Below are 14,670 nucleotides of genomic sequence, written 5' to 3'. Positions count from 1 at the left end.
AAAATAAGGTGAAAAACAAGTAGATGATAAAAATAAGCGACAAAAATAAAAAAAGTATAAATTTGTAGTTGAAATTAAAAGAATAAAAGTGAAATCATTAAAAAAAATAAAAATTAACAATATAAATTAAAATGAAAAACAGTACAGACAAGAGAATATAGGATTACACAGAAAGCAAGCATGATTGTTAGTTTGTTACTCAACCTCATGAGTCATGTCATGTCCTTGCATCTCAAGATATGCATATGCCTTTCTTTCTAAGGCAATTATACTTGAAATGATGTTTTTTATGAAAATGATATCAAATACTAGTAAGTCGTTTGAGCCACCAATAATTACAAAAAGATAAAGATAAAATAATAAAATAATCAAAATAAGAAAAGAAAAACTAAATTATAAAAATGATGGACCTATGACATAATGACACATATTAATAATTTACAATTGCTGATGTAAATCACGGTTATTTATCTAGTGTAGCTCCTTTTAACATACTTTCTACATACTCAAATAGAAGTACTTGCTATATTTATGGACACTATCTATTGTTAAGACTTACTTTATGTATTATGATTATGACTAATGTGTAATAAAAAAATATAGTGAAGTGAAATCTTATGAATCGTTTATTCCATACTTTTATTATATTAATTTTTATAATTTTTAAATGTGTATAATTCAATATATAAATGATCAAAATAGTATAATAAACTGCGTAAAAAGTTAAATTATGCAAATATAACGAACAAAAGGACATTATAAAGCTCGTTTAATAGGTAACCAAGAAAAAGTCTCCTACATGAAAACTACTTTTAAAGTTGGTATCAGCAAACACAATAATTAAAATTACACAAGTTAAGCTTTTTTTTTTTTTTTACCAAAGTTGTACCTGTTATATGCAACTTGGGACCTTAAAAATTTAGAGCTTTGTGTTTTAGGTCATCTTACATATTTATAAAAATCAAAAAAAGTTATTGAGAACAATTTCTACTTTTTATATTTTCCTGTGAATAACTTTTATATTTGATTATTCATGAAAAATTTAAACTTTTCACCTTAGTTGCTCATAGCACCCCCATCGAAATTGTGACCCGGCTACAGCAGGTCGAAAAGCTGAGTTTAATGTCTTTACCAAAATAACCTTCTTCAACATTCAATTCCATGCCAATTTGAATTACATCCTAATTCATTTCACCCCAAAATTCTAGAATTCATCCTAAAACTCCCAATTTGCATTTTTCCAATTCTAGGGTTCATCATTTCACCCCCAAATTCAAAAAAGGAAGGTTGAATCTGGTTGTTTTTGTTGTTGTTCTTCATAAAAATGGTAAGCTGCTATTCTCATGGAGGTTTTGGTATTAGTATTTGCGAATTTTTTGTTAAATGTGCGAATTTCTGTTTAATTTTCGAATGTTATCCCCAAATTTTTCGAATTTATGTTGTTCTTCATCATAATTAAGAAATGGTATTGTTCTTTTAGCCTTGTGTATGCTACTGTTCTTCATCATTATTTTCAAATTTGGGTTCATCATAATTCGAATGAGGATTCATTTTTGCAAAAAAAAAAGAGAAAAAAAACAAATTAAAGGGATGTCTCCTAAATTTGGGTTTAACAATAGAGAAATGGAGTAAGAAGGAGGAAGAAGGTGGTAGCAATTAGAAGGAAGAGAACAGGTTAGAAATGACCCTATCACCTGCTGTAGTCGGTCATATTTTCGAAGGGGGTGTTGTGAGCAAATAAGATGAAAAGTTTGGATTATTCATGAATAATCAAAAGTAAAGGTTATTCACAGAAAAATGTAAAAAGTAGGGATTATTTTCAACAATTTTTCAAAATTATATGTATTGGAGTTGATTGTGAATTGTGATACATGAATCGGGTGCTAACATTTATAGAACGCACATTCATAGTTTGCAAGGTAATGTGATAAAAGCATTGGAAGGAGCTACGAGTAATATGTAAACTAAAATAAAAATACCATTTATAGTTTAGCCTATTGTAAATAAATTTAAAAATTGAATCAAACTGAAATATTAAGCACTTTTAAAACGAAGGAGCGGATATTTGGATTCGTATACTAGACAAAACAATTAAATTACGATTTGTTCTGATTGGTTTTATGGTTTACACCAAAATTTGTGTAATCATATTTGTGAATATGTATTGAAAATCATTCCTGCCTCAAAAACAAATAAATAAAGATCATAACGTCTAAAAAGTCCAAGAAGCCAAAGGTCGCACCTCACTGCCAAGCATAGACTTGGTCAGAAACTCGGCCACAAGGGCCTCGTGAACCGCATTCTTATCTACTTTCTCTACCCATTAGTTTGTTCCCTCTATGCATTTAACATACCAGCCGGTCTCCTGAGAGACCGTCTCTCTAAAAGATGTCTATAAAGCCAAGCCCATTAAAGCTTAATACCTATTCTTACTCTATATTTTTCTTTATGGGCCGGTTCAATTAAAGATTGTCTCTCAAAAAACCCGTCTCTCACAAGTGTTAACCTAAAAATTCTTGAAAGCTTTCATTGAATCCAACTATTCCTACCTTTCTACTCTCTCCCTAATGGTTTGCTATTAATTACTCAACAACATGCCACAAATTTCACTCAAATGGATTGGAATAGAGGTATCATCACTAGTTTGCAAAGGTCGAAAATGCCGAGGAGAATATTTAGTTCTATATTCATCAAATAAAACATAAGTGAACTTCACATTGACACAAAGTTTTGAACCTTTTTTATTAGCACAAATTATTAGTTGAGACGGTCTCTATAAAAAACCTCTCCTATATTGGCTGGCCAATATTTCAAATTTAAAATAACCCCAAGTAGGAATGGTCATTGGTCTAGAACCCTGTTGGACCCGCTCCGAATCCGCCCCTTTTTTAAGGGTCTGGGTCTTAATTTTTGAGACCCATCAGATCCGGGTCGGATCTGGATCAAAAAAATATCTGACGGGTCCGGGTCCGAGTCCCAAGGTGCAGACCTGAACCCAAACCTGATCTCGAGACCCAAACCCTAGACCCGCCCCTTAGACCCGGACCCTATACAATTCAATATTTTGATTCTGAATTTCTGATTTCTAATATTATTTTTTTATTATTAATATATGAACATATAGTGCCATACAACCCAATAGCCCATAGTCCCATTACTCCCATATTGGCAATACTGTCATTGTCTCACCCTCACAAAGTCACACTCACAGCCTTCTTAACCCTAATTATTTTCTCATTCCAGTAAAGACAATTAGTTTCTTCGTTTTTCAATTCTTCTTAGCACCTAACAGCGTCGTTTCTTCTTCCTCTCCTCTTCACGCCATTCTTCGCGCCATTCAAGGTACTCCATTTTCTTTGTTTTCATTTCTTTGGTTTTCTTAAATGTTTTTTTCAATTTTCTTTGTTTTCTTTGTTAGTGATTCTGATTCCAATTTTCTTTGTTTGTTAGTGATTTAGTTTTCTTTAATATTTTTTTTCATTTTTTTGTTAGTGATTTTGTTTAGTGATTTAGTTTTCTTTAATTTTTCTTTAATTTGTTAGTGATTTTGTTAGTGATTCCAGTTTTCTTTAATTTTTCTTTAATTTGTTAGTGATTTAGTTTTCTTTAATTTTTCTTTAATTTGTTAGTGATTCCAGTTTTTGTATTGCGTAAATTACTGTATTCATAATTGTATACAATATCTACATTGATGTTAAGAATGATCATCGTCTTCATGATTGTCTTCATTTTTGTATTGTTGCGTAAATTTTTCTCTTAATATATGATGAATTAGCTCTTAATTTGTGGTTTTATATCCTAAATTTTGGTGGATTAAGTGACATTAGTGTGAACTATTGTATTTCGATAGCTAAGTTCTTCCTGAGTGGAAAGATGAATTTAAGTTATCGTATTTCTAATTCCAGTTATTTATTCAAATTTAAGTTATTGTATTTCTTTATCCAGTGTGTTTTAATTATGTTTGGTCATGGATGAAGAAGTTGTAGGCTTGTAGAGTTGTAGCCTGTATATATAATTCTGTTTTAAAACAACACCATTTTCTACTTGGTATAGTCGTATAGATAATGGATGAAAATCAATCACAATGTACGTCCAAATTAGTGGCACAACCACAAGATAATTCTGTTACGGAGTCAAAAAATACATTAGATGTAGATGAAGAAGGGTTTGTTAATGATGATGGTACTCCAAGTCATTGCACAAAAGATAAGGGAAGGAAAACAACCTCTGAGGCATGAAATTATTTTGCAAGAGAGGAGGTAAATGGTGTGACTAGAGCTGTTTGTAAGCATTGTGGTTTTAGTCTAGTAACTGATGGTAATAGTGGAACTTCTCATCTCTTGAAACATGCAAAGAAAGTTTGCTCAGGAAGACATTTGAATCTTGCACGTGGTCAAACAGCTTTAAGAGTTAAGAAGGAATGTGATGGGTTAAGTTCTCTGGAATTTAGTGGTAAAAGCAAACTTAAAGAGTTCGACCAAGATTTTTCAAGAAGGGAATTAGTTTTCATGGTTATTATGCACGAGTATCCATTGTCTATGGTGGATCATATTGGGTTTAGGAGGTTTATTGAAAGCCTTAATTGCAATGTTAAGATGATTTCTAGGTCCACATTAAAGTGAGATATCATGAAGATGTTTAAAGAAGAAAAACTTTCTCTACATAAATTACTCGAGCATAATAAAAGTAGAATTGCAATCACCACTGATATGTGGACTGCAACCAACCAAAAGAAGGGTTACATGGTCATAACTTCGCATTTTATTGATAAACAATGGGTCTTACGAAATCGCACCTTAAGGTAAAATAAATCTTACTTATTTACTCATGTAATCATGTTACTTTTAGTTTTATCATTTATCCTTTGACTAAACATATATTATATTATTCTATATAGGTTTTGCTAAGTGCCTTGTCCTCACACCGGAGGTGTTGTTGCAAAGGTAATGATGGATTGTCTGTCTCAATATTGTTTAGAAATAAAATATCTGCTGTTGTTGTTGATAATGCCACTACTAATGATGCAATGATGAAGATTTTAATGGATAAGTTTGAGAAAAGGTCTTTGATGGTTGAGGGTGATCTTTTGCATTTACGTTGTAGTGCTCACATATTGAACCTAATAGTTCAAGATGGATTAGGGGTTATTAGTTCTACAATTGAAAAAGTTCATGATTGTGTGTCTTTTTGGATGTCAACTCCTAAAAGAATTGAAAATTTTGAGGAGGCTTGTCGTTTTTTGGACTTAGCTAACATTAAAAGGCCTAGTCTTGATTGTAAAACAAGATGGAATTCAACCTAAAAGCGATTGAATAAAAAGATGAATTTTGTTGTTCCTCGTGATAAGGATTGGGAATTAGCTGAGCTTGTTTGTGATAAGTTAGAAATTTTTTACAGTACAACTGATGTTTTTTCTGGAAGAAAGTTTATCACTATTAATCTTTTTTTTTCGAAGGGTTTGTGAGATTAAGCTTGCTATGGGTAGGTGGTTACAAAGTGATGTTGAAATTATTAGATTGATGACATAAAATATGCTTGAAAAATTTGATATGTATTGGGATCATATGTGTGAAATTTTGGCTATTGCTACTATCTTAGATCTAAGAAATAAGATGGATTGTGGAGTTTTATTTTAGGAAGTTTTTTTATGTTAATGAGGTTGATATGTAATTAGCAAGAGTTCGTAGGTGTCTCGATAATTTGGTTGTGGAGTTTCAAAGGAAAAGTGATATTGTGAAAAATGTGAATGATGTTGGGCAAAGTAGGAAACGACCTGCACCAAGTTCTATAGATGGTGCAAAAGATGAATTTGCTCAATCTAAGAGAACTAAGGTTAGAAAGGTGAATAAGTGTGAATTGGATTTTTATTTAGAGGAAGAACCATTATCAGATGATGAGGATTTGGATGTCCTTTATTGGTGGAAAGTAAATACGAAGTATCCGACTTTGCAAAAGATTTCGAGAGATATTCTTGTCATCCCTATTTCTTCCGTTGCTTTAGAAAATGCTTTTGGTACCAGAGGAAGAGTTATTAGCCCTCATCGTTCAAGACTTGATTCACAAACTGTGGAAGCATTAATGTGTTTACAAAATTGGATGATGGAAGACATAAAAGGTAAAAGTCTAACTTTTACTGATTTAGTATTGGTTTTGTTTTTGGTTGGTGATCTTAATTTTTTTTGTTTTTAAAATCTCTTTCTAAGGTTCTTTGGAAGATGCTTATGCTTGCTCCACAGTAATTGATGAGTCGAATGTTGATGAAGAACAACAAATAGATGCGATTCAACTAGTACGCTTTAACTTAATGGTTTTATTTTGATTTACTTTTTCTTTATTGAAAAACTAATTTATAATTGTTTGATATTTCTTTGAGGATCTTGATGAAGTTGAAGATTGATCAAAATTGATTGTAATTTGTAATGTTATGGAATATAAACTATGTATCTCTTTTAGTCTTTTATATTTGGTTTTTAATTATGCATTTAGACAAGTGTTTTTACGTTTTAGTAATTATTTTGTATTTGAATTTTATGGATTCGAACAAGTGTTTGTAATACGATAATAATTGCTTACAAAAATACAAAAAGACTCTCAAAAGGTTCAATTTTGACAAATCAAAGAGACTTTGTATAAGACCCATTAAGGACCTTAGACCCGTCAGATCCGGAGGGTTTGGGTCTGGGTCTGGGTCTGAAAATTTTGGACCTTTAGGGTTCAGATTCGGGTCTGGATCTATAAAAATAAAAGGGTCCGGGTCCGGGTTTCGCCAGACCCGCCCCATGACCATCCCTAACCCTAAGAGAGGACAACTTTTTTTTTTATTTAGAAAGAAGTTAACTAAATATAGGATGTGGACTGGGCTCTTTAGAGCCGTCTTTATAAAAGATGATCTCTCAAGAGAAAATTTTTTTTATTAATTGTTACAGTATATGTCAATAAAATCAACTCAACGACCAAATATTTAAAGATTAAAACTCACATCAACATAAATTAAGATATTCAATTTCCCATTTCCCTAATATATATCACATTTCTCATTCAACATGCCATATATCCACCACATCAATTGAAAGATGAATTCTCCTTTGTCCTGCTATGATTGCATTAAAAAGAAAATATGTGAATTTTAAAGGTAGTTATGATATTTTGTTCTTTAGTGTAATAAATGTAAAATTGAATGAGATAACGATTGAATTGTGTAAAATATTAATTATATTAAAAAATTATTTAATTATACGGATGAAATCAATACAAAGATGCAGAAGTCACTTATAAACTTTGACTAATCTAAAAATAATAAATATTTCTCAATAATCGTAATTGATCATACATATTAAGTTGAAAAACATATTATTTTTAAACCTTTTAAAATTAATACGTACTAAAATGCATAGAAAAACCGAAAAGATAGCAAGATTAAATTTCAAATATAAAAATGATCGAAAAAAAAATCCAAAATAGAAATCCCAAAATCTATTTCCTAAGCCAAAGTGACAAATGTCATTTTCGATGCTCTCCGGAGACTTGAGCGAAGGAATACAGAATGAAGGCGGCACCAAAGTTGATACTACTGTTCAAGGATCAAGAATGCTTCAGTGACGCCATTTTTGATGCTCTCCAGCCAACCTCCGACTCGCATCTTCATAGATCGTATGTATCCTTCCTTATTCAACTTACTATCTTGTAGAGTTTGTTTCTTGATTCCTGATATATTATCAACAATGGCTACAATTCAGTGAAGAAGATTTCCAACTCTCCTTGGAGGATTACGGGATTACGGAACATAAAGCACGCGGTAAAATCGCTTATTTCAGTGAAGACAATGGTGTTTTGCAGGTATATAAACCTAGTATTCTCACTCTCATCATCGTATTTTTTTAAATTCCTAGTGTTTTTTTTTTGTAAGATGCATCTTGATTTGGAATACACTAGTAGGAATTCTTTTACGCATTTGATTGGTCTCTACTCTCTAGAGCGTTGCAGTTAATATTACCTAATTTTGAAAATTGCTAGACATTTGGGAATTTTTATGAGAAAGACTTGAGAGTTGTTAATAGTCTCTGCGTGGATTTATCAAATTGATCAATGATTAATTATTTAGCCTGAAGTATATGAATGGTGGGACAGATTTATGTGGTAGAACAAAGTCTCAGTTTTCAATTATCCTCCTTGAGACTATGTCTTACCTCTAACCTTGAAGCGTTGGCACTCACTCTGTCATTTGGTTCACATATCCGTGAGCTGGAACTCAGAGAGATACCCATGCTTAGCCTTTTTTCGCTCAGCTTCTCAAAGTGCAAGAACTTGACCTTTATGTGCTTTTTCTTGCTAATTAAAACTGCGTTTTGAAGATATCAATTGCCAATTTTTATTCAACCAGATCTTTAATAGCTTCTTGTTCTGGGTCATGTCTGTGCGGCCACATGACTTGATTGATGTTTACCAAGGCTTCAATGTCCTCAAGGTCATAGATTCAGCTACTAATTCTTGCTTCTTCAAAGTCCAAAAAAAACACTCCACGCCCAAGTGAAAGTAAGTACTAGTATAGAATTTTCATGTCATTCATTGAGCTTCAGTAAGTAGGATATCATGTGCATATTTGTTTCATAGTTAATATTTCCATCTTCTCCTTATCATTAGGCCTACCTCGGTATTCTCTAGAATATACTCAGTAAGTAGTTGTGAGGCCTTTGAAAATTCTTAATGTTCATTGTCATATTAATGCGAATGGGGCATCTTATTTCAAATATTCAATGGCTTAAATTCTATGTTTGAATGACAATTTTGGAGAGAAAAAAAAAAGAAGGGAAGAGAAATGAAAGGAAAGTAGCTTTTGTTTGTTTAGGAAGGAAGGAAGAAAAGTAAGGAGATTAGAGTTTTCCCTTTAAATCTTCCAACTCTAGAGAGATTAAAACCTTAACAAAAATTATTCATCTAATCCCTCCAAATTCTTTCTCTCCCATTATGTTATTCAAACAAGGGATCTTTCATTCCTCCCCTTCCTTCCCTCAATTTGCTTCCATTCAAACACACACTAAGCATTGTCATCATGTTTCTGCCATCATCTTATCCCCACCTATAATTTCCACCAAAAAATTAAATTTTGCGAAAAATGGAATTTCCTTGTTGTGTTTCATTATAACTTGACAATGATTTGAAGGTGGTGGTGATAAAGATTGGAGATATGATCAACTATTTTGTTGCTAATCTGTCATCTGTCCCCATTGTGATTCTATATCTGATTTTGACTTTTTTTCAAATAGAAATCCATGCTTTTATTTAAGAATAATAAAATAACTTGATTACTTTGATGAGGCTCTCTATGTTCGTATTGTAACCTGTCTCAAATAACTTAAAATTAAAGATGTACCATCTACATCCTGGGACGCAGCTGGGTAGTTGTCTAAGACTAGGTAATTCAGAGATGTGATCTATAGTATTCATTCCAATACCCCAACGCTTCAGCTAGGGTGAGTTTTGAAGGATCGGATATACGCAACCTTACCTTTGTTAGAGATAAAACTATCAAAAAGGTTATTCCAATTGACCATTGGTAGCAAATACCATGTGCAGCTTCACATAAATGAAAAGTCTATATGATGTAATGTATGATTTTACTAGTCCATTATTAATTTTAAACCAAAAAACTAAATAACTTTGGCCTCATTGAAATAATGCATGAATACGTGATCTGTAGCATGTCAACAAAATTTGATGTGCAATTTACATTAATAATTCCTCTCTTCATTATTATGTATAACTAATTCTTTTTTAAGAATAGTTAACTGTTAAGAGCATGTAGTTTAAACTTTTGGATCATTAGATGAAAAGTAAGGTATTATTGAGGGTTATCCTGGCTTTTTTTTTTTTTTTTTTTTTTTTGCAGATTTCATTGTTGCTTGTGAACTGTTCTGAGCCTCCACTTTTGTCATGTGTGGTGAACGAGATCTTGAAAACCATAAGAGACAGCAGCTCGTCTTCAACTGTGTGTCTGACAGTCCCATGCATTCTGCCAGCAGCGAAGCTAATTAAAGGCAAAAGATCTTCTGTATATGGTATCCACATTGGGCCAGCAACAAAGTTCACTGAAGACATGACGAAAGCTATTGAGAAACCTCCTTTGTCTTTGCAGATCAACTATGAGCCATTGGCTTGCCTGCTTCAGTTTGTAAATTGCCTAAAATTTCCAACTGCAGTCCTTATTGGTGAAAGAGGCACAAAGGGAGAACACGAGGTAATGTACTTTGACTTATGTGACACCTGTTTGCTCACCACCTTAACTAGCATAAAAAATTATATATTTGACTATACTTAAAATTCAGTAATCATTTTTAAAAAAAGTAATAAAAAAATAACAGTCCGTCAACTAAAACACTCCGTATTACTCAAATTGTAAGGAGGATTTTTGTGATCCTAATTCTTCTAAACAAGTTGAAAGCAAATAAACTAAAGCAATCAAATAAATGAAGCAAATAAAACATGTAATTGGATGAATTTTGAAGATAATCATTCTCCCTTGTAGAGATGATTGGGCGGCTTGGAAGCAAATAAACTAGATAAGAAATTAAATAAACTAAGCCCAAGCCAATAAAAATATGTAGTTGGATGAATCTCGAATTGAATCATTCCCCCTTTCGTGTAGACATGCATGATGTATCTATGATAGGGTAGCCCTGAAATATGTTTTGATAACCCATTTCTTTCGGGAATTTGTCTCTGAATAGGTACTCCATGAAATAGGAGAAATTTTGGCGAGTGCATTTTCTTTGAGCTTCATGAAGAACCAGATCAAGTTGAGTCTTAGAGAAACAGCAAAACCACAAGAACCATGGCGTGCACTGTATGGCTAGTTTATGTTATGTTTAGTAGTTAAAGTCTAACAGATGTTTGCTTCCGAAACAATGCCTATCTGCCTTATGTTTTATAGGACATTGTTGATTGCCTAGGCTGGCCTTTTGCATTAGTGAACAATTTGCACTCGAGATTATTCATCAATCATCATGTTCATGTGTGTTGAGCTTATTTATTTGGTGGCTGCTGATTTTTGAAAGTCTATCTTAATCTTTTGGCTTACTATTAGCCAAATTACCAAATTTTAGCCGGAAATCAAACTTTTCATTCCGAAGAGTCTTCTTTACTCGACTTTAAATTGTACTTTTTCTGTTTCATAGAGATTGTCGTATTTAATCCTGAAAACTCAATTAAGGGGCAATTGCAATCTCAATGGGACAAAGGAGCATTGATAATTGGAGGAGAATCTTCTATAAAGCTCAAAAGTTATTTGCCCTCCCGGAATTTATTTGGTCATTTTTAAAAGCCAAGATGTTATTTATTTTACCATAAAAGATATAGTTTAGTGTTTTGGAGCATTTTTCAAACAAAAGATTGAGAATTTGAATCTTTTGGCTCTTGTAGATCCGCCAAGGCACGGAACCACGGATAATTCTTGGATAACTTATGCCATATAAAATGATCCCTCTTCTCAAAAATAGTTTTTTTTTGAAAGGTTCTCAAAAATAGTTGGATGAGTGCATAAAACTTTGAAGTCTTTTATGAAGTTTTTTTTTATTATAATTTTATTCTTACTTATTGCTTTTGTCACTAATAACAAAAGTTGTGCAGAATAGACATGATTTGAATTTTAGTTTGTAACTCGATTGTTTGTAACCTACGAATTAATTTAAAAACCAATCAAGCCGAGCTCTTCAAACCGATGTGATATCCAATCGGCTCGAATGATGACCGAAAGGATGGAAATTTCAATTGAAAGATAATTGATGTTAATAGCTGACATGAACTCGAATTGTGGCAATTTAAAATCTAATTTTATTTAAGTTATTTTGACTAAACCTTGAATTGTCTATAAACCAAGTTGAACTAAGATTTGCAACTCAGTCGATTATAACAAATTACACTTTTAATCGACCGAAAGTAAGACTAACCTTTTGAAAATGGACTAAAATGGATATAGAATCCAATGTTTTGCCATGGAAACAAAATGATATTCAACATGATAGCACCCAAGTTCTAGTAACACAATTTTTTATTTTCAAAATTCACAATATAACACATTAACACTACATTTAATATTTTACCACTTGTTGCAAAGAAAAATTAAGACTTTGAAGGATGATAAAGACTTTAAATAGGGGTTTTAAGAATTGAAATCAATATTTTGAATCTTTGAAATAAGTATTTTATAGGTTAGAGTAGGTAGTTATAAAATAAACATCTAGACAAGGAGGAAAATAAATTCAGAGTAGAAGTTTTAAGTGCTGGAATTGCATTTTATGTCCTCTTGAGGTTGGTGCGTTTAAATTTCTTTTATTGGGTCGTTCGTACGATTGCGCGCAACAGTCGCATACAAGCTTTTGTGTTTTCTCGATCAATAAATATTTTTTATTTATTTTCCTTCTGATAGTGAAGTATGAATTTCTCTTGCCACAAATATTATGCTTATTTTGAGTGATTTCTTGAAATTTTTATGGACCTTTTCCATCACAAATAAATCCAAAGTCTTCACCATATTAAGTAGTTTTCGAGCCCTTATCAAACCACAATTTCATAAAGAACCCAAAAACATTCAATGTGATAATGGAACCTAAAAACATTGCTCCTTCACCCAACTTTATGCATAAAATGGCATATTATTTCGTTTCTCTTCCCCAAACATATTTTCTAGAAATGAAGCCAAACGAAAAATAAAATCCATAAATAATATTGCCCGTACATGCTTCTCTACCTCATTCTTTTTGGCCTCACACTCTAGAAGTAGGCACTTATCTTCCTAACATTATCCCTACTAAGCTTCTTGGTTACAAATCTCCTCAACAAATTCTCTACCACAAAATACTCTCTTATTCTCATTTAAAGCTATTGGGTTGCTTTTGCTATCAACTTTTACTCTCTACCCAAACAAACAACCTTGAACATCGCCGACCTTTTATTTCAACTGCAAGGCGTGTATTAGAATATAATAACATCCATGAAAATATAATTTATTTGTAGTCTTTATTTTGTTAACATTCTTTTTAGGAAGCTAATTATTTGTTAATATTATCTTGCTATTAGAAAAGTTGTTATTCTCCCTATTTGTTAGTCTCTATATATTAGTTTGCAATTACTTTATATATTGAGTAATAATCTCATAGGGACATTCAAGGTAAATAATTCTCTCAGTACCAAAATGATACATACACTTTAGCTCATAACATTGTAGGAAATTCAAAGGATCAAATTTGAGGCAATGGTAAGTCAGAATAGTTGAAAGCAAGAATAATTGTATAAGGCAGTGAGGGAAAATGGCTTTAATGGAGATTGAAGTAAAAATTGATAAGGAAGTAGATGGAATCATTGATTTTGATGTAAAAATCTTATTCTATTGGCATTAACATCTACTAGAGAGGTCTTGAACATGTTAAACAGTCATCAAAGTGCAAACTAGAACTAGAAGTACAATAATTCTTGGGACATACACAAAGAAATTGACTTTTAGTTACCATTTTCAGGAAAGGACACACCTTTACTCTGACATAAAAGATACTTCTATAAGATTTTAGCAAAGACATGCCATTGAGTCTGCAACTGAAAGTGACATTTTTCCTTTCAGTGGCATACTCGACAGAACAAAGGAGTATACTGCAACTTATAAGCTACTTGTGCTAATCAAACTGATTATGTGGAAAAGGGGGAAATGGATACTCGATTCTCAAGCTTCAAAAATAGGTTTGCTACTTGTGCTAATCAAACTGATTATGTGGAAAAGGGGGAAATGGATACTCGATTCTCAAGCTTCAAAAACAAGGACTAACACTATGTTTGTATAATTTATTAGGAGAGAAAGGAAAGGGAGGAAAGGGAAAGAAAAGGAAGGAAAAGAAAGAAGAGAAAGAGAAGGAAAAGATTTTATTGTTTGTAAAGGAAGGAAAGGAAGGATAAAAAAAGAGAATTTCATTTTCCTTCCAAATTTTTTATTTTATGGAGAGATTTAGATGTTAACAAAATAAAGAGACTTAATTCCTTTAAATCTTCTTTTTTTCTTTTTGTTATCCAAACAAGAAAATCTCCATCATTCCAAATTATTTTCTTTCTTTTTCCTTTATTTTCCTTCATACGAACAAGACCTACTAAGTAGTCAGCGCACATAATCAATGGCTAGCCACAAAAAGGCTAATATATGATGGAAATGAAAGAGAATGGGCAAAGAAATTAAGAAGAAAATAAGTACACATAAATAATCCTTCTAAACTAAACCTAAGCCAACCTGAGTAGACCTAAACTTTGTTACTTGGACTCTTGTTTGTTTCAAATACACGTGTCAGATCCTCGACACGTAGAAATGGGTCGAATACTGAATACTTTATTTAAGACCAAAATATTGTATTTTTCCTTAATTTGGCCACATCGAACACGTACCCATGTTAGATATGTATTTCAGAGTCTTGGTAACCAAGGACCTAAATATTATGACCTCTAAACAGTCTAAACCAATGACATATTTAGTAAATAAAAGAACTATTACAACTACAATTTAGAATTTTAATAAACTTGACACCAACGAAACTCAATGATCCTTGTTTTTTTTACTTCGGGATAGGCTATAGAATTCCTATAGGCAAGGGAAAATAGAGAATTAATTCTTCTTATAGGTAGTGAAAATCAAAATACTAT

The 14,670-nt window shown here is 32.0% G+C and overlaps 1 protein-coding gene across 1 annotated transcript; it reads left to right on the top strand.

Moving 5' to 3' along the window:
• The first annotated feature begins 7,420 nt into the window (after positions 1–7,420).
• LOC130801652 (uncharacterized) lies at positions 7,421–11,022 on the top strand. Its single transcript, XM_057665533.1, has 4 exons — positions 7,421–7,650; positions 7,737–7,836; positions 9,887–10,234; positions 10,725–11,022. Exons 1-4 carry the CDS (start codon positions 7,544–7,546, stop codon positions 10,848–10,850), a joined length of 681 nt encoding a protein of 226 aa, XP_057521516.1. The 5' UTR covers positions 7,421–7,543; the 3' UTR covers positions 10,851–11,022.
• The last annotated feature ends 3,648 nt before the right edge of the window (positions 11,023–14,670 follow it).

Source organism: Amaranthus tricolor, chromosome 15, assembly GCF_026212465.1.
Source record: "Amaranthus tricolor cultivar Red isolate AtriRed21 chromosome 15, ASM2621246v1, whole genome shotgun sequence".
NCBI classification, from domain to species: domain Eukaryota; kingdom Viridiplantae; phylum Streptophyta; class Magnoliopsida; order Caryophyllales; family Amaranthaceae; genus Amaranthus; species Amaranthus tricolor.
This window is presented reverse-complemented; position numbering and strand designations above follow the sequence as displayed.

Bases quoted from the DNA above. Each gene is read 5' to 3' on its own strand.
- LOC130801652 (XM_057665533.1), top strand. From the start codon at position 7,544: ATGAAGGCGGCACCAAAGTTGATACTACTGTTCAAGGATCAAGAATGC. The intron at 7,651-7,736 runs GTATGTATCCTT...GCTACAATTCAG, and splicing joins GACTCGCATCTTCATAGATC to TGAAGAAGATTTCCAACTCT. The intron at 7,837-9,886 runs GTATATAAACCT...TTTTTTTTGCAG, and splicing joins AAGACAATGGTGTTTTGCAG to ATTTCATTGTTGCTTGTGAA.